This window comes from Aythya ferina, assembly GCF_964211825.1.
Source record: "Aythya ferina genome assembly, chromosome: 6".
Taxonomy (NCBI): domain Eukaryota; kingdom Metazoa; phylum Chordata; class Aves; order Anseriformes; family Anatidae; genus Aythya; species Aythya ferina.
In genome coordinates, this window is record NC_140303.1 from 36,640,112 (window position 1) to 36,667,108 (window position 26,997).

The window sequence follows — 26,997 nt, forward strand, 5'->3', positions numbered from 1 at the left end:
CTAAAATAAAGATTTAAAGATTTCTTTAAAATAAAGACTGATCAAGAAGTAAAAGTGTCATAAATATCCTGAAAATAGGGAAAGCTTCTGGAGAACAGAGGGATGCATGGAGAGAGATTCTAAGGGATGCCCAAGGACTCTGACCAGTAATGCTCAAGACCAGCAACTCAACGATGAATAAACTCATTTTTAAATCTCATTCTCCTAAACCAGCAGTGATCCCCCTTCTGGAAAAGCAGGTTGAGACCTAGCAAATGTAATGCTGGAAGGAGGGTGAATGATTGCAATGATCAAGTACAGCAAAAATTCTAATCTCACAGTTCTTAAACAAAGCCCAGTATGCAAATTCACTACAGGCTGTCATTTACTGTGTCTTGCTACTGGCAGAAAACCACTGCAAAATAATAGAAACAGCATAACTTGAAAGTGGGGAGCGGAGTCATGGCAGGAAGACTGCCTCTTTCTGCAAAAGCAAGCTAGTAAGAGAACTCAAAGTATGTTTTCTGCAATCTTAGTCAACGTTCTTTGATTCTCTAAATATTTTACTCATTTTTCTTTGTATGGTCTCCAAGTGATAAACAAACTGGAACATGGTGAATTCTTTTGTTCACATATGTGTTATTTAAAACAGAAGAAGTAATAATTGCTAAAGATGTTGGCTTTTTGAAACTGTTGGCTTTTTGAGTCTGTATGTAATAAGACAAGGCACTCTGTTGAAGTTAATTGTTTTTATTTACATATTAGAAGACTGATCTTTTACTTCACCAATCAATACCAAGATGTCACAGACTGATAATGTTATTGAAAATAAATAGAAAATACCCTATATTCCTTATATATATTTATATTCTTACACATACATAAACATAAATACAACTCCCCTGCATCAAAACTATACCTAAAAACTGTTTAAAACTCTGAACGACTCAAAAATTATTTGGCATTAGCATTCTATGGGATCTTTTATAAAGAACTAATACTGCATTATTCCTTCATCCTGCATCACGAACAGTGTCACCTTTGATGAGTTTTTCAGATTCCTATCAGCCCTAAATTTTCACTGTCCAAACCTATACTTAATATTAAAAAATGGGGAAAAAATGAACAAACAAAAACCTACCACTAAATGGACATAACAGCTATTAATGTCTGGAACAGTGAACTGAATTCAACTTACCAGTACTAATGCAATTTTCTCCATCCTTACTGAGCTTCCAGCCTTCATAACAGGAGCACTTGACAGTATTTTTATGCTGTTCACATACTTGACTACACTTAAGGTGTTTGGTACAATAATCCATGATTTCACAAGTTTTATTGTCTATACTAAGACTGAATCCTGCTGGGCAGGAACACACAATTCTTCCTCCAGGAACCACAGAACACTGATGGCTACATCCACCATTATTAAGTGAACATTCATCTGAAATAACATGGAAAAATTAAAGTATTAAAGACTGCAAGGGACATCAGTTATATTGTATACTTCTTAAAGACACCGGGTCTAATAAAACATATGAAAAGCCTCTAAGAAAAGCAAACTGAATTTTAAATCTGCTAAACAGCTTTGTATATTTATTTTTAAAATTATTTACATGTAATTTTTAAGTATTCAGCACTGTAGCTTTCCTGCAACCTTTCGAGATTTTAGCATGACAGATGTACAATACATATATATACACATACACACTCATCTTCACAGACTTTCACGCATATTATTTCTTTCACTAAAGAAACAGAGTGTCCATACAGAGTTAGCCGCAGGGTGATCTATAGAGAAATAAACACACATACATTAAAGTACTCCCAAGTACTTCCCTTGCCTCCAAATACTTGGAACTTCTGGGTTTGGGAGGGGCTCAGCTCTTAGTCATTGGGTATCTATATCATAAATGACTCGTTGTCAAAGAAACATGTACAAGTAAGAATTAAAAATAAATAAATAAACAAAAACAAATAAGGATTTATTTATCCTTCTCTTCCATTAACAACTACCAGAGAGTACTATTTCTGCATCATCTGTGTCAATGCTCTCACATTATATTATGCACATAACTGATGATCTGCAAAGCTCTCCTAAATGAATTGGTGGTGATTTGTGAAACCTTTGAAGAATCTGAATTTAAAGCATGGCAGTTGTGTACCGTGGTCTGTAAGAAAATCTGTGATCTCTGAAGCAAAAAAAACAAAACACTAGAATTACTCCTTACCTCACAGTACTACTGATAATCACAGAATCAATGGCAGTGCCAAACTGGTCCATTGTTGCACTGGAATCGAGGCTTCACTTTTATTTTTTAATCTATTTGTGTCTTTAGTTATTTTGTTTGATTCTACCAAGTTTTTGAAAGCCCTGTTCACTTGTGGTAAGATTTATAAAACAGTTTGCTAAACAAGAATTATTCCCTTCCCAATTAAAAAAAAAAAAAAAAAAGCAATAAAAATGACTTTCTTCTAATAGTCCTATGTTCAGATTTCTTTTTTTTTTTTTTTTTTTTAAAGACAAAAAAAAGGATCAAGCTCTTTAAAATATCTAACATGCAAAGGTGCAGCCTGACAAACCATACATCCTGAATATATTCTTCACCTTATGCTTGGGTTTGTTTTAACACTAAATAATTAACAACAGCTAAAATGCCTGTTGTTGACTAGCACACCATCTAGAAGTTGTAACAATTGTTAAAAGACAAGCTGGGCCCTATATTGTGTCCAACAGGATATAGATGCCATGATTGTCTACTACTAGTAGAGAGATGATTGTCCAAATAAAGCAACAGCACAGAAATAATATAAATTATCTTACTCTATATATTCTTTCACCTGGATTTTAAATGATGCACTAACAGGTGACAGTATGGAAAATTTGGGGCTACCACATAATTTTAACGTATTCCAGAGGTACAGTGAATTTAACAATCCCTCTAACAGCACAGTCTGCAAACCAACAGAGCAAGACAATGTCTTGCCTTCTCCAGCAGGTTTTGCCCAGCCAGTGAACTCACTCAGCTACGCTAAACAATTAAGGTGACTCAGCACAGCCCATTGAAGGGTCTCCTGGTGAAGACTGATTCTACAGAGTGAAAATGCTTGAGAGCATCTTGAAATGATGTTACCATCAAAGAGAAATGTTAATGCCTTCTAGCCATCCTAATACATTTCTTCATGATCTCCTATACAGCTACTGACAGGATTCCATCAACTCAAGCTTTTGTAATTTGAGAGAACTGCACGTTAGGTTCAGTGCTTTCATTTATACCCCCTTAAGTTGTTTACCTCCAGAAAACGAAAGACTTACCTACACAGCTATGTTTCCCCATATTTGAAAAAAAAAAAAAAAAAAGATAGATAAGGAGAAGAACAGCATGATTTAAATTAAAATAAATAAATAAATAAAAATCCTCACACAGGCTACTGTGATAAAATTTCAGTAAGATTAACATGAGAACTTTTGTTTGAAAGAAAATATTATGACAGACAGTATCAAGGAATCAGGAAAATGTGTCTAAAGCAAATACCACAAAGATCGCCTTCATCAGATCCATCAGGACAATCTCTTCTCCCATTGCAGAGCTTCTCAGGCTGTAGGCAGATGGAGGTATCATTAGCACAAGGGTATTTTGGTGGTCCACACATATAGCCCTCGCAATTATCCTCATCAGACTGATCCTCACAATCAATATCGCCATCACATAGCCACGCTTTGCTAATGCATCTCCCTTGGAGAAAAAAGACACAAAATAAACACAGGAAATCAGACTGGAAGCAAGCTTTGGAAAAAAAAAAAAAGTCAGTAACATTACACAGGATCAACCCTGACTTTTTCTGTGCTGAATATAAATGCTTACAGGCAGGACATATCTGCATAATGTCAGTTAAATATTCGAAATAGTACTGGTTTTTATTATTATATATTTATTTATTTATTTATTTATTTATTTATTTACTTCAGCTTTTCTTCTTCTCTCCTCATTTATCTTCTAGTCCAACAGCCTTCCATAGGAGCAATGTTTCAAGATATAACATTCTATTTATGTGGGTTTGGGGAACAAAATCTTTCTAGGAAGTATAAACAATACATTCCCAGAACACAACAGAGAAATGATTATCTTTTACACAGAATAACTGTAACAGATGAAACATCTGACAGGATTTTAGTATTACCAAAGCAGTGTTCAGATCTTTCAGTCTTTAAAAGGAAAAAAACACAACAACAAAACAGAAAAAAAAACAACACCTCTGTGCTGACAACTAATATTTAGAGATGCAAGACAGCCTTTTGACTGAGAATGTGGTAATGATCTTAAAAAAAACATACAGGTATTAACCTAGAATCACTGAAGCCAGGGTTTGTAACAGGTAAAGAATAACAGACAGTGAATGTATGTATGCACATACCTGTGTATATATGTGTGCACGTGCGCATAGTCACGTCCCAAACTGTATTTTTGAACTCAAGCATAAGCTTGTTACTTGCTAGCTACAACCAGAAAAAAAGCTGGTTTTAAATTTTGGTAACACCTGGACTGAAAAAATTTGATATGGACTTATTTCTCCAATTAATATGGAGACGTCAAATAGAACTGATTAAGAAGCTGATCTTGCACTGTGCTTCTGCCTATAAACTACTTAGAGAGGCTGTCTGGAATGGGAAAGAAGATCCTGGAAGCATGAAAACAACTGAGAACAATGCCTGTGGATGCCCAGCTAATGGCTGGTCATGATCAAGACATAATGCAAGACTGGTAACTGCAAACTGCTGCATAGCATGAACTAACGTGAATTTTTGTTCAGCCTTCCCAGTTTGGCAACCATATCTCCAACAGAAAATTGAGACTGAATATGACATTGTGGGGGAAGCAAGCGAGTGAAATAATCAGCTAGAATAAAATTCTCATCCCATTAAATGCACCCCAGTACCTGGTCCACTACAGGCCATCAGTTACTCTGTGTTACAAATGACATGGTCCCATATAAAAACACCTTGAAAGAAATTCTGTAACGCTGTCTACAAAATATAGCACCCATCCCTAACTGTCATTCTACTATCTGCCATAACACAGTAGCTGATTTTTTTTAAAAAGAATTGTTTGCTGGTTAGCTTAAGATGAAAATAATGGTTCCTGTTTGTTGTCACCTTCTTTCAGTGGCAGAGGTACCATCTTCACAGAATGATACAATACGTTGGTAAAAGAAAAAAGAAAAAATATGTTTCTGCAGCATCCCACAAAGCTGCTTTCACTTTCGGTGAACAACAAAAAGAATTGAAATTTCAGGATCACAGTACAAAGAATGTGGTTTAAACAACAGAACATAATTTTACCAGTACAAAATCACATGAAAATTTAAACAGGGAGAGATGTTTCTACTTTTTCAGTAATGGTCAAAGTTCCAAACACCCTACCAAGGTGTCAAAGTCCCAGATATCCAAAAAAGAAAGGAATGAACAGACACAAGGAAATAAAGCTGTACTCATAACATGTACACTGTCTATTCTCACATGCAATCAAAATTGCTTCAAAACATGCCTATATTCATTATTATCTTGAAATGAACATTGATTTTATACATTATTCTAACACAGCAGTAGAATGAAAGCTAATGGAAGACATGAATACCGAGCAAATGCCAGGTCCCAAAGTAAATTGATGTTGCTTCTAGTAGAGAAGCAATCTGTTTTTCTTTCTTATTTTTTTTTCTTTAATCTTTTATACATACAAATGTTTACAGAGCAAATCAGTTTGCCTACCTTTCTCTTACCTTAATGAAGATATATTTTAAACTAAATGATTTAGCTACCACTATGACAGCTATGACATGTTCTTAAGTAGAATATACTTACAAGGAATTAATCTTTGACAGAATTCTAAAGAGACAGACCTAATGAAATATTATGACTCTCTTGAAATCATTACTTCAAATTCACTCAATTATTTTTGCTTTACTGCCCCTTACTGAATCTTACATTTTTGGTTTCTAGAAACCATTTCTATAAAATTCTATGATAAGTTAATTGCCTGAATGGATATATCTTTTCTTTGCCACACCTTGTTAGCGTAATACAGAAAAAATAAATGTAAAGTAGTACATCAGAAGTTCTGAACCAAGAACTACGGGTAAAAGACTCATTCAAGTGCTTCTCCAGCTTTCCAGCTTTTTTTTTTTTTTTTTTTTTTTCCCCATTTAATACAACTGTTAGCAAGTACAACAGAGAATTAACTTTTTACACACCATTCAGTCTTTGTCAGTCTACCGAACCCAGGGAGTTTTTGGATTGATGATCTATTAAACTGTAGGAAAGATGCTTTGATGGACAGTTAATTGCATTCATTTTCCTCTTAGTGTTGCTCCTAACTGCTGAAAGCTGTAATGCCTTCCTAACTTATGGAATGGACCCAAACTCATTCACTCAAAAACGCATATGTTCTAAACTTACATGGTCAACAAAATGCAGCAACTATGCCAGTCAGTCAACGATCTTACTTGCTTTGTAGTACACACTTGAGACTTTCTTAAACTAATTTCTTAAACTAATTTCTGCTATTTAAAAGCTTTTTGTTCAAAGCAGATGCTTATAAATATCTCCTGGATGAGACAAAAGAAATTTTTTTCTCATCTGCTCATCCCATATCACAATCTTCCATTTTGACTCTTATATTCTGTATTCAGACAGTATTATTTACTGTTGTCCTTCTCTTCCAACATCACTGTAATGATCACCAACTGGTTACTTCCTCTCTGTGTACATTCCTTATTTTTCCACTCAAATAAATCCTACTTCTTCCTTCAATTTTTTTCCTCTGGCGTATTATTAACACATGGGGAAAAAAATGTACAAAATGATAGCCCACGGGATAGCATTAAAAATGGTAAGCTACAGAATTAACTGCTTCTTCAACAAAATACAAAAAGCCCTAAGCATGAAAAATGTACAATATAGTTCAGATATATTGCTTACTAAACTGAAGTATTCATGACTTTCTTACATTTGTCTTCAAAGAAGTACTTGAATACTACTATCATTAGAGCAATTTTTAAGTGAGATTGCACAGATTTTAGTTTTGGTCCAATCTGCAAGTAGGAAACAGAATAAAAAGTTTAGATTTTTGCAGTACATAAATCTGAGTTGAGGTACATACCTGTAAAAAATTGTAGGACAGAATCTGAATTTAGAATAGTTAGTTTAATTTTAGCTTAATCTAATTTAGCCTAAACTAACTTAGAAGTAGTCTAATTTAATTTAAAAGCAGAAAGTGGACTAGAAGCAGCCCAACAGCAGTTAATCTAAGGTAGTTAATGTACCTCCTACACTACTGCTGCTCAGAACTCTAACTTTGTTTATCACATCTCCACAAACAACTGCATGATGTTCCAGCAAAAATGAGAAATGTCAATCTGAAATCCGTTAATGTAAATTAACAGATTAATTTACCCTTCTTTTGAAGCAGACCTATTATATTTTGAATTAGTAAATTGGACACTACCACCTAGGGAAAAATTAGCCCACTTCTCTTAGTATGAAAGATTCTCACAAGTGTGAAGAGCTAGACATTATAATTTCTTTAAAATAATCCGCAGAGAAAATGATGTTCTGAAACCTGAGAGAATCATGAGAGGATTATGACATAAACTATTTCTCATAACACCATTAATATTCATTTGTCCCACCATCCAGAATTAAATTGAAAAGTAACTAAATAAAAATTTGATTTTGCAGCTTCTTGTTACAAAGTATTACTAACATTTCTCCTCTGGAGCAGCAATTTTGCTCCTTCCAGGACTGGTGGAAGGAAAACGATGAAAAAAAAGTTATTGATAGAACTGTCAGAACTGATTCCAATAGTGATGGTTCCACACCACCACCAAGCATGATCAAGTTTTCCTGTAAGTGAAAGCCATATATCCTTAAATTCAGCAAATGTTTGATGAAAATACATTTTTTGCTGCCAGAGAATCCACATTTCATCCTCCATACCACAAACTGACTGAGACATTACACTCATTGCACATGATTATAAACATGGTTAAATGTATAATGAGGAAGAATAGTTTGAAACTATTTTAGCTTCAGAAAATAAGATATTATACTTCATAAGGAAGTGCCTTTCTTCTTTCAGGGTTCTCATCAGGCTATTTTAGGGAAAAGACTATTCTGTTAAAAGAAAATAATCCTGTTTCATATTTTTTATTTTCATATTTATTCAGATGTTATGATTTCTGTAACTTTAAAAGCCAAGTAGCAGCAAGCAACCAAGCATTTCTAAGACATCCTGAAGTATTAAAAAATTATTAAAAAATAACTCTGTTCATACTGTAGATTTGAATAAGTATTTTACTATATCCATACACATTTGCAAATACTCTTAGTCAGAGTTCACATAACTAATTTGCAACATTTATCATGCTCAGCTATAACACAGACACTAGGACATGCTCTTCTTTCCATTACTAATGGAAGCTACAATTACTACTAATTATATATATTGCAATTTAAATTTTATTTTTAAAAGTTATTTTACCGCCTATATTTCATTAAGCTTTGAAATAAATTGAAAAAATGATTAATACAATTATGATCTATATACATTTCATATTCCTTTTAAGTGTGATTTTGCAAAATATCCTAATGTAAACATTAGCTAGTCATATTCTTTTCAGATTTTTAAAGCAAGTAGCAAGACTAGATATTAAGCATTCTCGGTGAATACATTTTTCTTTCAACGTTGTCATTATAATTTCCAATGCTGTAGTTCTAATTCTTTGAAGTCTTCTAACTAATTACTTTATATAATTTCAATGAAATCACTTGTAGTGCCGAAGACAGAAAATGGAAGGAAATACTTGGAATTTAAATCATTATTAAATGCTACATTTATATATTTGTTTTAATGTACTATCAAGAGAACAGTCACAGCTTTACATAATCTCAAAAACCATCCATTTTATATCATAAATCAGAAAACAGATTAGGGAAGCATATTCATGCTATTCTGGTACGCGTAACCTCAGTAGCATTAAACACTAAAACCACTATTCACATAGTACCTTTATGACCAAGTCACATGCAGAAACACAAACACAGTATAAGTGAGAGCAAAACATATTTGTGAATATATACCTGTACTCTTGCAGGAGAACTTTGTTTTTTCATCACACAGTCGTATGGTTCCATTACAGCCTTTTTCATCACTACCATCTTCACAGTCCTTTTCTCCATCACAGCGCCACAACTCAGGAACACAATTCCCATCAGGACTGCATTGAAATTCCTTCCCATTGCATCTTCCAGGAGAGGGAGTTTCTTAGAAAAATGAAAACACCTATTTCAGAGAGCGACTTAAGTCCCAATGTAATGTGGTATTGTATAAAAAGAGATGGGAGTGAACAAGGGAGGCAAATGAATAGTACCAGATCAGTTATTTTAATACACATAAATAATAATACATTTTCAAATATATAAAAATTAAGAATTTATGTACAACAATCCTGCTAATCCATCTGTTTGTATGAGGTCTGGAGATAGAATGCAGGATCATCAAAAGGACCAATAAAATCAAGTACAATTATTTTGTTGTGGGAAAATCTCTATGATTGATCACTATGATAGAAAACTATGAGAGAAAAATACATTAGCTTCCTTTTATCAGTTTATTCTTTATCCTTTGCCACAAGCATGGTCCCCTTCCTTCCCCACCCAAATATACACAAAGTATGACATTTGATGGTGACTGTAGTTTGTTAAAACATTTCTATGCTTCAGCAATACTATCAGAAATTAATATTGGCGTTATAAACTTAACACCATAATTTGTAGTGTGTTTATTGCTAGTTAGGGACTTCTTCACTGCTTCATTGCTATTGGAAATACAAGAGAAATACAGTATGTAGCTTAACTAGGGTCCTTTGTTTGAATGTAAATTTAAAAAAAAATAATTCAAAAATGTAAATTCAATCATTTGAATGTATAATAATACATTCTCTGTATTTACCAGTAATAAAATATGGGAAGAAGAAAATAGCTACCTTCCTTGGTGCAGTTTGTTTTTGTTTCATCACTAAAGTCTCCACAGTCATTGTCACCATCGCATGCCCAATGGCTTGGGATACATCTGCCGTTATAGCACCTGAACTGATCAGCAGAACATGAATGAATACAGCCCAGTTCATCACTTCCATCGCCACAGTCATCATCTGCAAATATTAATTTTTATTTTTTTTAATTTTAAAAGATACAAAATCTGAGTAAAAGATGTCAGGAGAAACAAACTATTTCTGAAAGGTGAGAAAAAATAAAGTGTGGTAAATAAAATAGTCTGTTTGTTAACTCCCCATAAGAGTACAGTAAACTTATTTCTAATACACAGAATTAGAGAATATCTTGAGTTGGAGGACACCAATAAAGATCATCAAGTCCAACTCCTGATTCCACACAGGACTACCCAAAAATCAGACCCTATACCTGAGAGTGTTGTACAAATGCTTCTTGAACTTCAGCAGGCTCAGTGCCATGACCACTTTCCAGGGGAGCCTGTTCAGGGCCCAACAACCCTGTCTGGGTGCAGAACCTTCCCCTAACCCCCAGCCTGCCCCTCCCCTGTCCCAGCTCCATGCCATTCCCTCAGGTCCTGTCACTGTCCCCAGTGAGCAGAGCTCAGCGCCTGCCCCTCCGCTCCCCTCGTGAGGGAGACTGCCATGAAGCCTCCCCTCAGCCTGCTCTGCTCTGGCTGAACAAACCAAAGGACCTCAGCTGCTCCTCATACAGACATACAGAGCTTCACCTCTAAACCCTTCACTGTTTTCACAGCCCTCGTTTGGATGTACTCTACTAGTTTTATGTCCTTTTTATGCTGTGGTGCCCAAAACTGCACACAGTACATGAGGGGAGGCCGCACCAACGCACCCCAAGATAAGGTTGACCATTTTGGCTGTCAGGGCATGCTGTTGACTCTTCTTCAACTTGCCATCCACCAGAACCCCTAGATCCTCTTCCATAGGGCTGCTCTCCAGCCGCCAGTCCCCCAGCTTGTACATGCAGCCAGGGTTGCCCCTTCCGAGGTGCAGAATCTGGAACTTTCTCTTGCGGAACTTCATGCAGTTGATGACTGCCCAGCATTCTAGCCTGTCAAGATCTCTGCAAGGCCTACGTGTGCAGGAACATGTAGTTCCTTAACTCTGTCTCTTACCCCTCTGTCATTTTGGATAGTCTAAGCCCCTTACACTTATTCACACTTAGCTATCCAGTCAGAGATACCAGTAAAGTGTTAGGGGGCTGTAGATTTTCTTCATTTCTTTAGGCACATAACTACAGATGCTCCCAAATGAAACAATTTTGTTTTATTCTCAGTGATTCCTTAAGTTAGACAGTTAAACACATGTCTAAGCAAGCAAGCATAGAACCGTATATAAGTCAAAATGAAAGTCTGATGTCAACAATTATTTGTAACAGTATTACTTTTTTTTTCTTCTATGCACTTGCAACAGTGAGAGGTAGAGCAAGATAGCAGCATGTAAGTAAGGGTGAAATGTAGTTTCTCATTACTTTAACGTTGTAGTCTTTACAACAATTGTAAGACAGTTCCTGTAATTTGATTGTGATCACCAAGAGAGGGAAAAAATAAGTATGTTAGATAAACACTAAAGGGTTTCCTTATACAGAACTTCAGCAAGCACACTGTGATAATTTGGGGGATTTTGTCCATTTACAGCTATGAATTCCAGTCAGCTTCATAAAATTATAGTAATATCAAATTATGTGGTGGATGAAGAACCAACCCAATGTTGTTAGAACTGGCATGGTATCCCTCCCACATCACAAGCTCTGGAAAAATATTCATGTGAATAGCTGTCATTCAGATATATTCTCTTTAGGACAAAAGAAGTAACTATATCATAAAGTCTTCCTGACCTTCCCTCTTTGTTGCTGTTTGTTTGTTGTTGTTTGTGGGCAAGTGGAACTTGCCCACAAACAACAAATTACGTATTTTGTTACTGGAACAGCTTTGTTTTCTGAAAGTAGAAAATACTTTTATAAACAATATTTTGTTTTTGCTTTTGTTTTTAAATAATTGAAGATTGCATCATAATTCAATTTACATAGTACACTATTTGCAACTATCACCATATCCTACTGCACTGTTTCCTGAATATTCCTTCAGTTTTGCTGCTTTCTATATTAGGTCAATGATTTAGAACAACTATACTTATTCTCTGAACCAGTTGCAAGACAAACTGGTAATATTAGTCTCATAAGAAAAGAATGAATACCAAAGTAAGATCTACCCTACTCATTTCAGGTTAAGAACACTCAATACTTGCCTGAATCACAGAGCCATTTGCTGCTAATGCATCTTCCGTTTTTGCAAATAAATTGAGTTAATGGTTCACATGTTGGGAATTCTGTGAAAGTGTTCAAAAACAAAAATTATTTAATGTACATCATCTTCAGTGAGATTCTTTCACCCTTCTGCATGCATAAATTACACAAGTCGAATACATTATAAAAACATCTGCACTTGCCTGAGGCAATTTGAAAAGGAGGAAAAAGTGAGAAAAAAAATAAAGGGGGGGGGGGGGAGAAAAGGCTTTTAACAATAAACACCATCCAATACCTATCCTTCATCAATGTGGACCACTGAAGTGTATTATTCTGTGTCATATGTCATGGTCCTATACTCCCATGAGACCAGGCCTGTCTTTGCCATTAGTTTTATGACTGATACAAACTGAGTTTTCAGCATTTTTATTTATATATAAAAGGTTCCTCAATTGCAATAATTGCCAGTAAAGGACAGGAAATAGAAGACTATAAAATTAGAAGGTTAAGTACAAAGTAAAAGAACACTCAAGAAATAAAAGTAACTGCACAATGACATAATAGAATGCAAAATTAAAATGTCAGTATTTACAATCATTTCCTACGTGTATTCCTGTAAAAAAAAAAAAAAAGTAGAAAACAGACATCATTCATAGAGAGTCATCTCTATGCTCATTACAATGAACGTTGTTTTTAAGATTGTCTACTATGCTTTTGCATAAAATGAGTTTTTTCAGATTTCTTTTTCTTCTAAAACCAATGACATAGCTAGGTATGCACATTCATACTATTTACATGTTAAACTGTGCTTGTATCCATTCCATTTGGAAAATACGAGAGCCACCTTACAAAACCTACATATTCATGAGAAATAATTTGGAATTTTAACTTGATTCAAAACGAGTGTGGATGAGCCTAAACTCTCTGTAGAGACATTAAAGAGAGTAAGATGCTTCTCAGAAAGTGTTAGATACCTAACACAAACCATAGACAATGGTTTAGTTGAGCTGATTGTAGCTGAATATATGGGAAAGATACCTCTTTTCTATGAACTGCCTGTAGGGATGGTTTTTACATATGCAGAACTCTAGTATGATTTTTTGGTGCCTATGAATTCCTTCTGAGCAGCTTTTGGTACCAGCAATAAACACTGGAGGTGTATAAGCAAAGCACTTGACAATCATCATTTCTGTAGACATGGAGCTTATGCCCAAGCCTGGCTCAATGTGCATCATGGTGTTCTGGGTATTACCAATCCACTTGAACATCTAAAGTTAAGTTCTTCCTTCACTGAGGAATTTCTCGTTGGAAGTTCCTACAAAGAACATCCTAAATGCAACAGAAAGTAACATCTGAAATGAGGCATAGCCCTGTCAGCTACAACAAAGCTGCCAAACTACAGCAAATCACCAAGTGGAATCCTCATTAGGTGTCTCCAGCTACATTAGATTGTTCTAGTGTTTTTACAACTGAGCTGAAATAAAGCTAAACTTCACAAAGATTTTGAGAATCATATAATCACTAAGTAGTGAATCATTTTTGTGATTTTTTTTAAACATGCTACATAAACATAGCATTTTTTTACAACAAGAAGTGAAATATTTATTCAATGAGTCTCTGACTTAGATTTGCTGTCTTTTGCTGTCTTTGTTGCAGAAAATGTGCTATAGCTAACACAAAAGCTATTATTTTTATAGCAGCTCAGAGATGGTTTTAGCTTAAAAAATATCACACATAAAGCAACAAACCAGCTACATCAACTAGTAATATTTAGAGATCACCAAGAACATTGTAAGACTAAAGTGATTATTCTTCTGCTTCAACACAAGAAAGAGGTAGGAAGAAAATTTAACACCAGTGACAAAAGTTTGTCAATCACTCTTAGAGTCTTTTGTTGTTGTTAAACAAAACATTTGTTTCTTGGGGGAACACATTACAGTGACAACCAAAAATCTGTTCTGATACAAATAATCTAGATGTTCAAGGCTGATGATGCCTAGCTTAGATGCTTTAAGCAAAGCTGAAAGCATTTTTTTTTTGTATTTTTAGCTGTCCCATTTTTTTTTTTTCTAAAAATTTAATCCTTATAATAAATGTCATTTTCACCCTTTCCTTATATGAATGCTTGTATAAAGAGACCGAAACTAATCAAAATTACTTGTGATTGCCCTTACACGTGCACGCATATCATGTCTCTCAGATCACCACAGTCTTTGCAAGGATGTTTTCCAGTATCTCCAATATTTAATTCTCAAACCTCCGGACTCTACAGCTCCCTCTTACATCCTGGAGGACAGACACAACACCAACCCTTGCTGTCACCTCCTGAAGCTGACTCACAGTCATCCCTGTGCTGACTGCCCAGCAGACACACAAAACGACACAGGTGCCTCTTGAGCTTACAGGGAACTTTCTGCACAGTGTAGACACCAATCTTATTTCTTTTTGCTATCCAGCTGTTCTGTAAAAGCTCTGTTTCTTTGATGCTTTTTTTGCCTTTTGGTTATTGACTGCAAATAGCATGACAGATAGAAAAATGGACACTAAACACAATCTTAAGTCAGGAGAAAAATAACGAGGGTCTTCAGGAACACCATGATTCTTAGCAATAGTTGTATTTTAAGAAAAAATGAATTTTGATACTGGCATCACCTTTCCCATCCTGCTCACCAAAGCTATAGACTGGCATAATTATATATAAGTTACACATAACCAATATAAGCCAAAAGTTATTCATAGCTGAAGACTGATGCAGGTAAAAAACTATCTGTAATTGTAACTATTAAATACAAGATGAATTTTAAACTGTTTCATAAAAGAATATTGGAAAGCTAAATATTTTTGATAGTGGCAATGCCTTTACCCATTAGCCATCAAATTGTAAGGCAGAATAAAAAAATAAAATATTTGACATATTTTATAATCAGAGTACTCAGGCATAAATGAACAAAATCCTAAAATATGGCACATAGGTAAAATTTGGCTAAACTGAAAGACAGCAGGTAAAATAATTGTTGATTAAATGATCTGAAGAAATATTCCAGATAAGATGACAGGATATACCATACCAAACATGGGAAGAACTTACAAAGATAATATTAAGATTTATAAATTGACCAAGAACACAAAGTATGGCCAGTCACAGAAACTATTATTGTACCAAGTGCCTTGCTGTACCATTACAGAAAACACCATAATTTCAGAGGCTAAAATTCAGCAAGTCCACTACAATCACCTTCTCTATCTCTGTACACGGCAAGCAACAGATCTTACTTGATTTGAAGCATGGCAATTAGAAGCCTACCTTAAAGCATTTTCACTCACATAATGCTTTTGTTTGTTGGTTTTTTTTTTTTTTTTTTTTTTCTGTTTTATCAAATTTCTCATCTATTGATCAGATATCAAGTACTTTCAATATCAAATAACCTTTTTTTCTTAACAAATTGTTAAAAAGTAATGAGAAACAAGACAAGAGAAAACAAGTTAATACTCCATGAAACTATGACTATGTACATATAAAATTTTCGAAAGATCTTGAATGCAGTTATAAAAGAAAATAGTGCTGAAAATTACACATGGCCTTAAAAAGTAACAATGTAAACTCAACTAATGGGTATTAGCTGATTGCCAGTCATGCATAATTGAAAATTAAACAAACTTAAAGGATTATGAATCAACAGAATTTACTGATTGGATCGTACTCTATTGATTTTCTGGCAGCTGAGGACCTTGAGATTTATGTTTATGGAGCACAGGGGTATCAGCCACTCTCATTCATACATCTACTCTCCATGTGCTTTTTTCTTGCTTTCCACTGGAAGGGCTTCATTGATATTAAGAGTTTTGCAGAAAAACTGTTATCAGTAACAGAACTCTAACAATGCTGAAAGTTTACATCAGTAAGAATTTTCAAAAGAGAAAAAAAAAAAAAAAGGAAAAAAATCAACAATAGTGTTTTCATAGTTTGATTTTGATTACGAAACAATGTATTTTCGTAACAGTGAGCCAAGTTAGAATATCAAACACATCTGAGAAAAAAATACAGATCAAATTACTAAGTATTCTAACAAATATAATTTATATTTATTTATTTACTTTGTGTACAACCTATTACTTCATGTTTGCATGGTTGATGCTACTAAAATATTCTGTCTCAGCATTCTTTCTCAAAAACTCTTCATAAGTCAGTCCAGAAACATGTCCTATGATATTGCAACACACTTACTAATCCATATTAGTAAGTGGATTGATTTACTAATCCATACTACTAAGTCAAATAATATCATAAATATTACCTTGTAAACAGGTAACACCCTGATACAATATTTTGCAGACAGCTCATTGACCTTTTTGCACTCAGACTCATGGCAGTTACCTGTGACCTGTCAAACAGATGAAGGCAGTCATGCTGACTTATAAAAACTTTAATTGCTTGGAAGCAGCTGATTAGAAAGAGTGCATCTCTCTTTGCAGTATCTCAGTAAAGCAGGAATCATCAGAGCTGCTAATTAGTATCTCATTATATAACCAAGAAAGATTCCATTTTCTGCAAAATACCACATTGATTTATTGACATCAAACTATGCTGAGTGGGCCCAGGTATGTGGCTGAGATAAAGATCAGTTTATGAAGGTGACAGTATTTAATAATGGATTGTAAATTAGAAATGTATTAACTGATCTGCATATTTGGTATTGTAGTTAAAAACTCATTAATAGAATATGCAGTCTTTGTTTGGTTTATTTATTAATCAAATAAATTGTATTTGTTATTTCAGAAAGAGTATCTTCAGTTCATATAAAAAGAAAAAGAAGACCCTCAGACTCTTTCTATGTGTCAGCTTGCATTAAAAGAGAACCTTATATATAGAACTTTCTGTAGAATAACTTTACCTGTTATCAAGAGAAAATTCACTTACCACAGGATGTCATTTCATCAGTTTCATCTCCGCAGTCATCCTCCCTGTCACACAGCCATGATGTTGGAATACAGCGTCCATTCCCACAAGCAAACTGGTCAATTTGACATGTTCTTGCTGTCAAGACAAAACACTCCAAAAATACAAGGGAAATGGACTAAATCTGTTAGGTCTTTTGGTGCATGACTGTATGTAGAAGTTGCAAATCTCTCCTGGCCTTTCATTTTACTTTGTCTGACTAAACATCATTCACCTCCTTTGATTTCAGAGAAAATTGAGGTAATCTGCAGGACCGTGTTCTACCTCTGTATTGTATAGTTCTTAGTGGTTTCCCTGTGTTGAAGAAAACACTCTTTTACACGTAAATATACAAAACTAGGTGGTAGAAGAGTAGTAATACTTGATAAAATAAGAGTGCTAGAGTTGAAATAAACAAAAAGCAGGGTATGAAATATTCTAGTTTGTAATTTGAATCTTAAGTCTTTTATTTACAAACAGTTTTTCATAAGATAAACAATGATTACTGGGATTCTTATTTACACAGAAAAAATATAGTGTGTATAACATGCCTGGCTTTACTGTTCCTGGAATCTTTGCATTTGCAAATACGAAACTGTAATGATTCATTAAAGTATATGATGTATGTCTTTTCTCTGAAGAAACAAAGATCATTAAATGAAATTATACTATGTAACTACTGAAATGGTTTTGAAAGTTGATGAATATCATCAATCATCAATCTAACATATAAAGCTGACACTATTTATGTGTTTATTCAAAATGTGAACCTGTAACTACAATGCCAGTGATAATGACGCAGACTTTGCTTCCAGATTTAAGCTTTGGAAGTTCATTTATATTTGACTGTACTCTTAAAAAAGACTCATATATTAGAAACCCTAAAAATCAAGAGAGTATTTTTTCATTTGTTATACTCAGTTTACCTTTTTCTTCACAAAAATAGCCCCAAACAAAATAGAATACAAGCTTAAAATAGTTCAAAGAACTATTCTAAATGTGAATAGCATTTGCCAGTGCAAAAATAAAAGGAAAAAGAACACAAAATTCAAGGAATTTTGCACCCAGGGATGCAAAGCATGGTCTTCAAATCAGACTCTTATTCTGCAATCATACAATTGAATATGAAATGATATCAAGATACATGAAGATCTGCAGTAACACTGTAATGGTGACAAGGACTTTAGAGGTCTGTATTTGTGCTAGATGTTTTTTAGCCAGATCACACAAATAACAACCAGTACACAGAAAAGGAAAATTTAAATCAAGCAAACTGAGTTCAGGTACATGCTATCACTGGATTTTAATTTAAAATGGCCATCAGCTTATTGATGTCTGATATTTTGTACATAATGATTGTTTAGTGTACACTACTGACCAGCAGCAACCATCACTTCAAGATTTGGAACTCCATGATTTATTTTAGTGGAATTAGTAAACAATTTTCTTCTTGGTATTTCCTTATAAATCTATTATATAGTTAATAAATTGCAAATGCAAATGAAAACAATTTTCAAGATACCAAAAGGAGTTTGAGTAAGAAATTATGGTTTTGTCAGCATAAAATAAAATTTACTCATCACAGCTTGTTAACAAACAATTCTAACTGCCAAAAAAGATTTAGTAGGGACAAGTATGCAACTAAGTAGTGCTTTGACAGTCAACTTATATGGATAGATTAAGTGCTGAATTACTTTGGAAAGCACAGTCAAGCACAAGGATTAAGTGAAACATAATTTGTATTCCAGCCTTAGGTGCATCAACATCTGAATTAATTTAAAATGGCAATAATCAGATTACTAAAAGTAGACTGGTTCAGTTCAGCTCAGAGCAGTCCTGAATAGTTTGTAGAGCTGGAATTAAGTAAAGTTTTTACCTGCACAGGTTTTATTTGATTCATCTTCATTATTACCACAATCATTAGCTCCATCACAAAGCCATCTCTTGGGAATGCAGCGATTATTTTGGCATTTAAACTGATCGTCAGGACAACTGTGATTGACTGGAAAAAGAAAAACAGAAAAGCATTTCTCCTAAGAAAATGATCAGAAAAGCAGCTGAAAACAGTATATTAAATTGTACTTAATGATGATGTGGTTAGCATGGTTATCATTGCTACAATATAAAAATAGTTCAGCAATGCAGTCAATAAAAATTTTTGAGTACTTAAACATAAATTAAAAAATAAATAGGAAAGAAATTCCTAACACACTGGTGTCAATATGGAAATCCTCTTATAGTAATGACTAAATGACAAAAGGTAGTAGCATCTTACACGTACAAATGAAAAGGCGTTAAAAGTGAACAGAAAAAAATGTTTCCAAAAAAGTGCAAATGCAAGGTGTAGCCTGCATGCCTCTAATATATAATAGATTAGAGCTTCACGTTATTTGAGCTACAGTAGTTAACACCAGCTGAAAATATAATGATAGCTATCCAACAACAGTTCTGTTTCAGGCTACATTTGGTACATGGAAACATGAAGTTGAAGGTTTATCAGAGAATTTAATCACCTGAGAATTTCAATAGGCTTAAAACACAAAGGATACATAAAAGAACTTTTATTGCCCAGCTGGTAACCTAGTAAACCTATACCATATACATGACAGGGTACATGCATGGGAGTATAGCACTCAAATGACCTGGACTGGATGCACATATCCATCACATTTGCTAACAGATGTCATCTCTTGTAATTTGCGTTATATAATACTGAAAGATATTTGCCTAAAATCACCTTGAACTGAACAGGAAATTTTACATATTTTCTTCAGTGTATGCAGGACCTAATTTGGGGTGGAACAGGGCTATATATTTTTTTCGGAATAAAAATAAAAACATTGAAATATAATGGAAAAAGAAGATTAAAACAATTTTTAAAAAGTAATACAGTAAAAATTGATCTAAGGATTTATGTTGCAAAAAGTAACAAAAACTGGTAAATTGTTGGATCCATTGTTTGCCATCAAGCTCACATTTATATTCTGTGTAAATAATATTACAAATATAAAATCCTCAAAGAAATATATATACATTATATATATAAAATTTGACAGTGATTTAGGTATAGATATATGGCAACATGAATAAAAACACCACACGTATCAAGAAAAAGGCAATTTCACAATAGGTTTAAAATGACAAAAGTAAATCTTTCTAGAATTGTACACAATTTTTTTTTGTTTGCAACTGAATACTTCTCTCACATGAGCCAAGTTTATCAGCAGCCAGATATCACCAAATTTTTATTATGTTACACTAAGGAAATGAACAAATATGGCTCCAACTATCTTAAAATTTAATTGCATACATACATACTTTAGCTATCTTAAATTCTAGTAAAGTTGAATTAACCAAAATAGTATAAACCATAAAATAAATACATTTGCTTAAACTTGTTAATTTCTAGGTAACCTATACACAGATGTTGAATAGACCTTTCCCTCTGCATAAGTCACTGACTTTGCTGTAAGCCTGGGAAATTTGCTACTCATCATTGAAAACTATCTAATTTTTAACAGAGGGCTAATTCTTTTTCTCTAGTACAAATACATGGATGCTAGAGGATTATGTCTAACAAAACAAATTTCAGACACCTTTTCTTTTAAGAGTAAAGGAACAAACACTTACTAATAAGTATTTAAAAAAACTCAAGACTACCTTAAAAACATGAGCCACCTGAGAGCATGCCCAAATTCCAAAATGAGATCCAAAACAGTCATTGCATGTTTGGAACACTAAGTATGGATCTAAACATTCAGTATGCCGTGCCTAGACAGAATACATTTTTTTTTTTTTCAATTCACCCAAAACCAAGTCAGTACAGGTTTATTTATTTACATGGAACGTATGTATGGGAAAAGAAAGACAGGCAGGTTTCTTAAAAGCCAAAAGAAAGAGAAACACTACAAAAATGTTAATATTGGTACAAATCAAATACGAGTAGGAAAGCACAAAAAGATCTGAGTGCCTTGTCTTGATGGCAGTTTACAGATTCTCAAAACACCCACATAAGGACAAGGGGCAGTTTATAACCAGACAGAAAAAAAAGGCAGACTGAAGTCACTGAGTGAAGATACGGGGAATACACAGAACAGGAGTGGTGCTGGAAGACGTTCCAATACAGAGAAAAAAAAGACAATCAATGTCAGATTCTGAAGGGCAAAGATGAAACATTCAAGAATCCTCACAGGGTTGCAGGAAATATGTTGAGTATTCAAATGCCATTACGGCTTGTCCTCCACATCATTCACAAATAATATTGGTAGACTACAGGGACACATGCTACCTGAGGAACTGGGAACTGGAGAATGAATACAAGTTAACTCAGTTCTCAGTTTTGATTTAAAATAATGATCCTCTGTGAAGTTTGGCATTAGGCTTTGTTGCATTAGCAGGGCTTTGCTGCCACAATATTGCCATTTCCTTAAAAAAGGATGTCATTGAGTTGCTTTTAATCCATCTAAAATGAGGTTTGAAAACTGAAGCACATATAAGCAAAACAAAACAGAACACCAAAGTGAACAAGGATGTAAATTGCTAAGCACATATCCAAAATATTATACAACAGTGAGCAGAGATTTGAGCAGGTTATAAAATGTGTTTGAAATGATGCACGCTACTATCAATGGCCATATATATATCTCCTTTTTACTTACCAGAGAAATTCAGGTGTCAAAAAGTAAAATATGATGCAGTGTAAAAGTGACAAAAAATCTGATATTCAAGAGTGAAAAAGGTACCTCACAAACCTGTTTTTGCTAGCTACCAAATATCGCTGGAAGAAGGAAGACTCTGAAAGCACAAAAATTATGTAAATACTGCTGACCTCCTTTTCCAGATGTGACAAGTATGTATGTTCTTCTTCTTTTATGCTAATAATAGGGTCTATTATTAGCAGATCTTGCTCATCTACACAAGAGCAATAAACTATACACAGTTTCAAATGCTGGGTTAAAAAAATAAATAAAAAATAAAATAAAAAAATAGAATCTCATGTTCTCTTCCACCTACTCAGCCATCCAGAGTCTCTTTTTTTAAAGTTTAACATATATCTGGAAACAAATGGTATTTAAAATGAAAAGACATCTTGCAGGCTTATCCTTGACATTTCAGTAGCTTTTATCTTTGACCTTTCTACCTATTCTTTGCATTGAAAACAACACAGAGTGAGTGTGATACCAACAGCACATGAACCCTTCATGAGTGTTTTGTGTGGAGGGTGCAAGCATATTTGAGATAGAGATTAATTAATAATCTGAGCAAAAAGGTATTCCAAGTTGTATTACACTTATGAAGCAACCTAGTTTGCAATCTGACTGGCAAATAAAAGTGCTATCACATGTGATAAAAGTAAAAACGAAAGACTTTTTTAAAAATCTGACTTTATTATTAGATACATAGATATTATTTTAAATGGTATTTAAGGCTTTTGCTTATATATATTTAATGAGTGTGTATTCTATTCATAACTGCAAATAGTTCAGGCTAATTAAAAAAAAAAATCTATTGAAGTTACTATAGCAACTGTTGAAAAGGGATTACTGCTATCATAGTGGACTCTTTAACTATATGTCATGTACAGGTTTGGGACCAGATTACGATTTCATTTATATCTGTATAAATCCCTTTAGTATTACGAGCTTTGATCAATGAATTGGTCTAAATTACACTAATTTAAATGAGAATCAATTCAACTCTGCCAAAAGATTTTCCTTCTCACTCTTTTTATTAGTTGAACTCCTTATTTAAGCACAAGAATCCCCTGTATTGTAATGTTAGTAAGCACTACAGTTCAGATCAACTGGACAAATGTCTTGACAAGAATTAGGATTTAAATCAGTACAACTACTACATGGAACTATCAAATGTAGGATAAAAGAATAATTGTCTATTTAACAGCCATGAAGAAGAAGACCAAGGGATTACAAAGGATGACAAACTCAGTATGTATCAACATCAAGCCTGTGTGAAACAACCAAGATTTACCCAAGGATATGTAAACACCACTCTCAATCCTCACAAACAAATTCTCTTAGCCTCATCATGTTCATAAAGACCTCAGCAGAAGTTCATACATCCAATTTTGGACACCCAACCCCAAGGATCATTTGACAACATTCAATAAATAGCAAATCTAAACAAACTAGTAAACAAAATTTTTTTAAAAAAAAAAAAGGAAAAAATAAAAAATGAAAATAAAAAGAACAAATTAGAATTGTTTTGTCTCAGAGAGAAAAGAATGAGAGACCATGACAGAAGTTTTCAGACAAAGAGAACAATGCTTCACAGCAGAAGAGTTCATCATGTCTACAACTGATAGGAAAATAAGTGATGAATTTTCATATCTGTAAAGAACACTTGGTTTAGGGAAATGATCTAATGATAGAAATAGGCAAGCATTGCAACAAACTGAGGAAGGAAAGAGGAATTTTCACAGCTGCAACTCTCCTTTCCAGGAATGACACAGATACATAATTGGTATGCTTTCTACTATTCTCATTTCAACACTGGGACTCTAAAGTAAAGATAACAACAATACTATAGCTCTACTGAAACTGAATTTTTAAAGACAGATTACATCTTGCTATAACTGGAAGTACTGTGTTCTTTCTTCTTATATAAATAAAACATTATAGAATTACAGAATCCTTTAAGGTAGGGAGGGACTTCTTGAGATCACCTAGCGCAATCCCCCCACTCAGGCTGGGTCAACCAGAGGAGGTTTCCCAGAACCACGTCCTTTTGAGTTTCAAATATATCCGTAGATGGGCAACCCGTTGCAATGTTTGACCACTCTCACAGTATAAAAATGTTTTATTGTGTTCAGATGAAATTTCCCACTTTTCAATTTGCGTCGATTACCTTTTGTTCAGCATGTGGGCACTGTGGAGATGTGTTTATCTCTCATCTTCATTCCCTGCCATCAGGTACTGTACTTCACCTTGAACTGCCTACTAAGGCAGCTGTCAAGGTGAGGCTGACCCAGCTTAAGAAGGTTGAACTAGAGACAACCTGAGGCCCCTTCCAACCTCAACTATTCTATGACTGTATTTAAAAAGTGCAATAATTGGAAACAAAGCAAAAAATCCCTACACAGAAAGAATTAGAAATGACAATGCCAAAATCAAAATCATTATGACTGACATACTGCTCTTGTACTAAGCTATGAAACTAGTATGAGTGTCATTTAAAAATACTACTATTATTATAAACAAGAAAATGAAAGATTTACATAAATGACTTAAGGATATTGCTTGTGCTTAATACAGATGTATTATTTTGTTTCCAGATTTTTAAATAAAGTATGAAATGTGGGTTAAAATTTCAAAGAATACATACAGCAAATTTCAGAATGCTCATCACTGCCGTCCAAGCAGTCATCATCCCCATCACAGCGCCAGCGATCCTGGATACAGCGCTTATTGTTGCACTGAAACTGTTCAGCTTTGCACAGCTGTGGTAGCACTTCTCCCTGTTTAACTAGGAAAAATATCCAAGAAGCACATGTAATATATCAGCTTGATACATACAGATTTTTTTTGTTTGCACTCTTCAGAGAAGTTTTTAATAAACTTTTTATTTTTTAGCTAATACATCCTGAAGCCTGTAGCAGCATGCAGACCTGAGTGTATAGCTGAGGTAGTATATTTTTAACAAATGGAAGAACTCATAACAGAATGGCATTTTTTTTTAATTAATGCATAAGATGATAGTGTAAAAATACCCATATAAAATATTGTAATGCCTCACTGACAATGAAAAGAAAACATTCTCACAGACAATCAAAATTCTGTTGCACATTTAAAGGCTAGGAAATGATTACTGAAAAGCTGATTCTTGTATCCAAGCAACAACTCAAACACCTGCATTATGCACTGGTACAAACTCAGCAAGAAAAGGATAACATTCTATGGCAGTAGAATTAAGTAGCAAGCTACAAGCTTACTGGTAAATCCAGACAGATATATTTCTCAACATAAGGTTCAGAATCTTTAGTGTGTAAAATACAACACATCCCTCTATGACCCTATCAGGAACACCAAAGTCTTTGGAAAGAGCTGGGCACTGAAGTCAGATGGGAAAAAAAAGGAGGAAAGATGCTTCATTGAGATCTGAAAGTGTCTAGCCTCTCTTCCTAATGCTTACATTCCATCTTACCAGTGGTAAATCCACCTTCCAGTATTTTCTGCTAAAAGAAAAGTTTTCTTTAACAACAGAGATGGCTCTGCCTGCCATGCATTTGGGTCAAATTCAAGGTAATTGTAAACTCAATAATGTTCATCGTGCTATGAAATAATTCTTTTGCTTTACTCAGCTGTACCAGGTCTATAGCTGGAGAGCTATGTAAAATTTCACACACTACACTTAAAGAACTAAACAAATGAGATCAAAAAGATCAATCAGAATTTTAAGTTACAAAATAGCGTGTAATCTTTTTTTTAATTATTTTTTTTTTAAATGCATATACTATCTGATATTAACTTTAATTTTAAATTCCATGTTTTATTATTTATATATATATGTTTTGGTGTTTCAATGAAAATGTCCAAGGCAGAGATGAAAGGAAAAGACGGCAAAATTTGCATAGCCTACATGCTATGTATATAAATATCTGCTTGATGGATTTTATGAACAGCTTGAGAACTAACATTTTCTATGCCTGATTTCAACTAAAGATATGAAGACCATATAATAATCTGAAACCAGTTCATATAGATTATTAACTTGAAATTTCCTTGTATTTCTGATATTTTGTAAAAGAGGTAAGTGAAATATTTAAATCCGTTAACATATCAGACATTTTAAAATATTTTCCAGTGAACTCTTTAAAAAGCTTACTTGTGCAAGTTGTACTGTTTTCCTCCAAAAACTGATTATCAGCACAGGCACAAACTCTTCCTCCAGGAATGGCTAAACAAAGAGTACTGCAACCTCCATTGTTAACACGACATGCATTATCACCTGTAAAAGCAAGAAAAGGAACTTTAAAACTAACAGCCATGCTAGAACAAGTTTTGTTTGTATGTTTGTTTTTATTTTTCTTTTTTGAGTATGTAAGCATTTTAAGATCCTTTGACTATTATCCTCTCCATTTAGGGAAACATTATTCTCATAGTTTGATTACTACAGCTTATAATACAAAAATAATTTCAGTTACAGGTTGCAATAGCTTGTAAGAATAAAAAGCAATTACATCATTAGCTCATAGCACTTTATCTCACATTTTAGGAGATGAATAAATGTTGGAAACTATTTAATATGTTACATCTACATGTGCTGACAGATTGCCATGAATGTAGTAGTTTTAAGAAATCCAACAGTATATATAGAAAGGTCTGAATTATAATTGCAGTTGCACATGTTCAAACAATGTGACTACAAATGTAGACTAAGAAAAAAAGAGAAACAGAAATTAGAAGTACATGTATAATGAGATCATGGCAGATAGAATTCAAGGCAGACATTCCACTACTCTTTGATGAACACATCTGCTTTTCTTTGCTTTCTTTTCCCCTGTTGTTTCTTCCCAAAAGCCATATGCAGTTCACACAAAGTTACTGACAGCTGTCAGGTGTTCTAACATGCACTGCTGCATACTGGTGATGATACTGTGAAAATACAGCTGAGTTTTAAGCATGGTGACAAGGTATCTATGAGATGTCCTGTAAACCTAAAAGAAAACTCCACCATTTTAATGTGCTGGCTATTACGGCTGAGCAAAGTACACATTAAAGTTGTATCTGTACTA

General features: G+C 34.0%; 1 protein-coding gene across 1 annotated transcript in view; it reads right to left on the reverse strand.

Annotated features, from left to right (window-relative positions):
• The window catches only part of LRP1B (LDL receptor related protein 1B), a 542,116-nt gene that overhangs the window by 209,984 nt on the left and 305,135 nt on the right, over positions 1 to 26,997 (reverse strand). The window contains exons 15-23 of the mRNA XM_084523375.1: positions 26,088 to 26,210; positions 24,588 to 24,728; positions 19,123 to 19,248; positions 17,229 to 17,345; positions 12,313 to 12,393; positions 10,021 to 10,188; positions 9,116 to 9,298; positions 3,516 to 3,716; positions 1,178 to 1,423 (exon numbers count right to left, since the gene is read on the reverse strand). Of these exons, the coding sequence (XP_084379501.1) occupies positions 1,178 to 1,423; positions 3,516 to 3,716; positions 9,116 to 9,298; positions 10,021 to 10,188; positions 12,313 to 12,393; positions 17,229 to 17,345; positions 19,123 to 19,248; positions 24,588 to 24,728; positions 26,088 to 26,210 (1,386 nt within the window). The remainder of the gene's footprint in view (positions 1 to 1,177; positions 1,424 to 3,515; positions 3,717 to 9,115; positions 9,299 to 10,020; positions 10,189 to 12,312; positions 12,394 to 17,228; positions 17,346 to 19,122; positions 19,249 to 24,587; positions 24,729 to 26,087; positions 26,211 to 26,997) is intronic.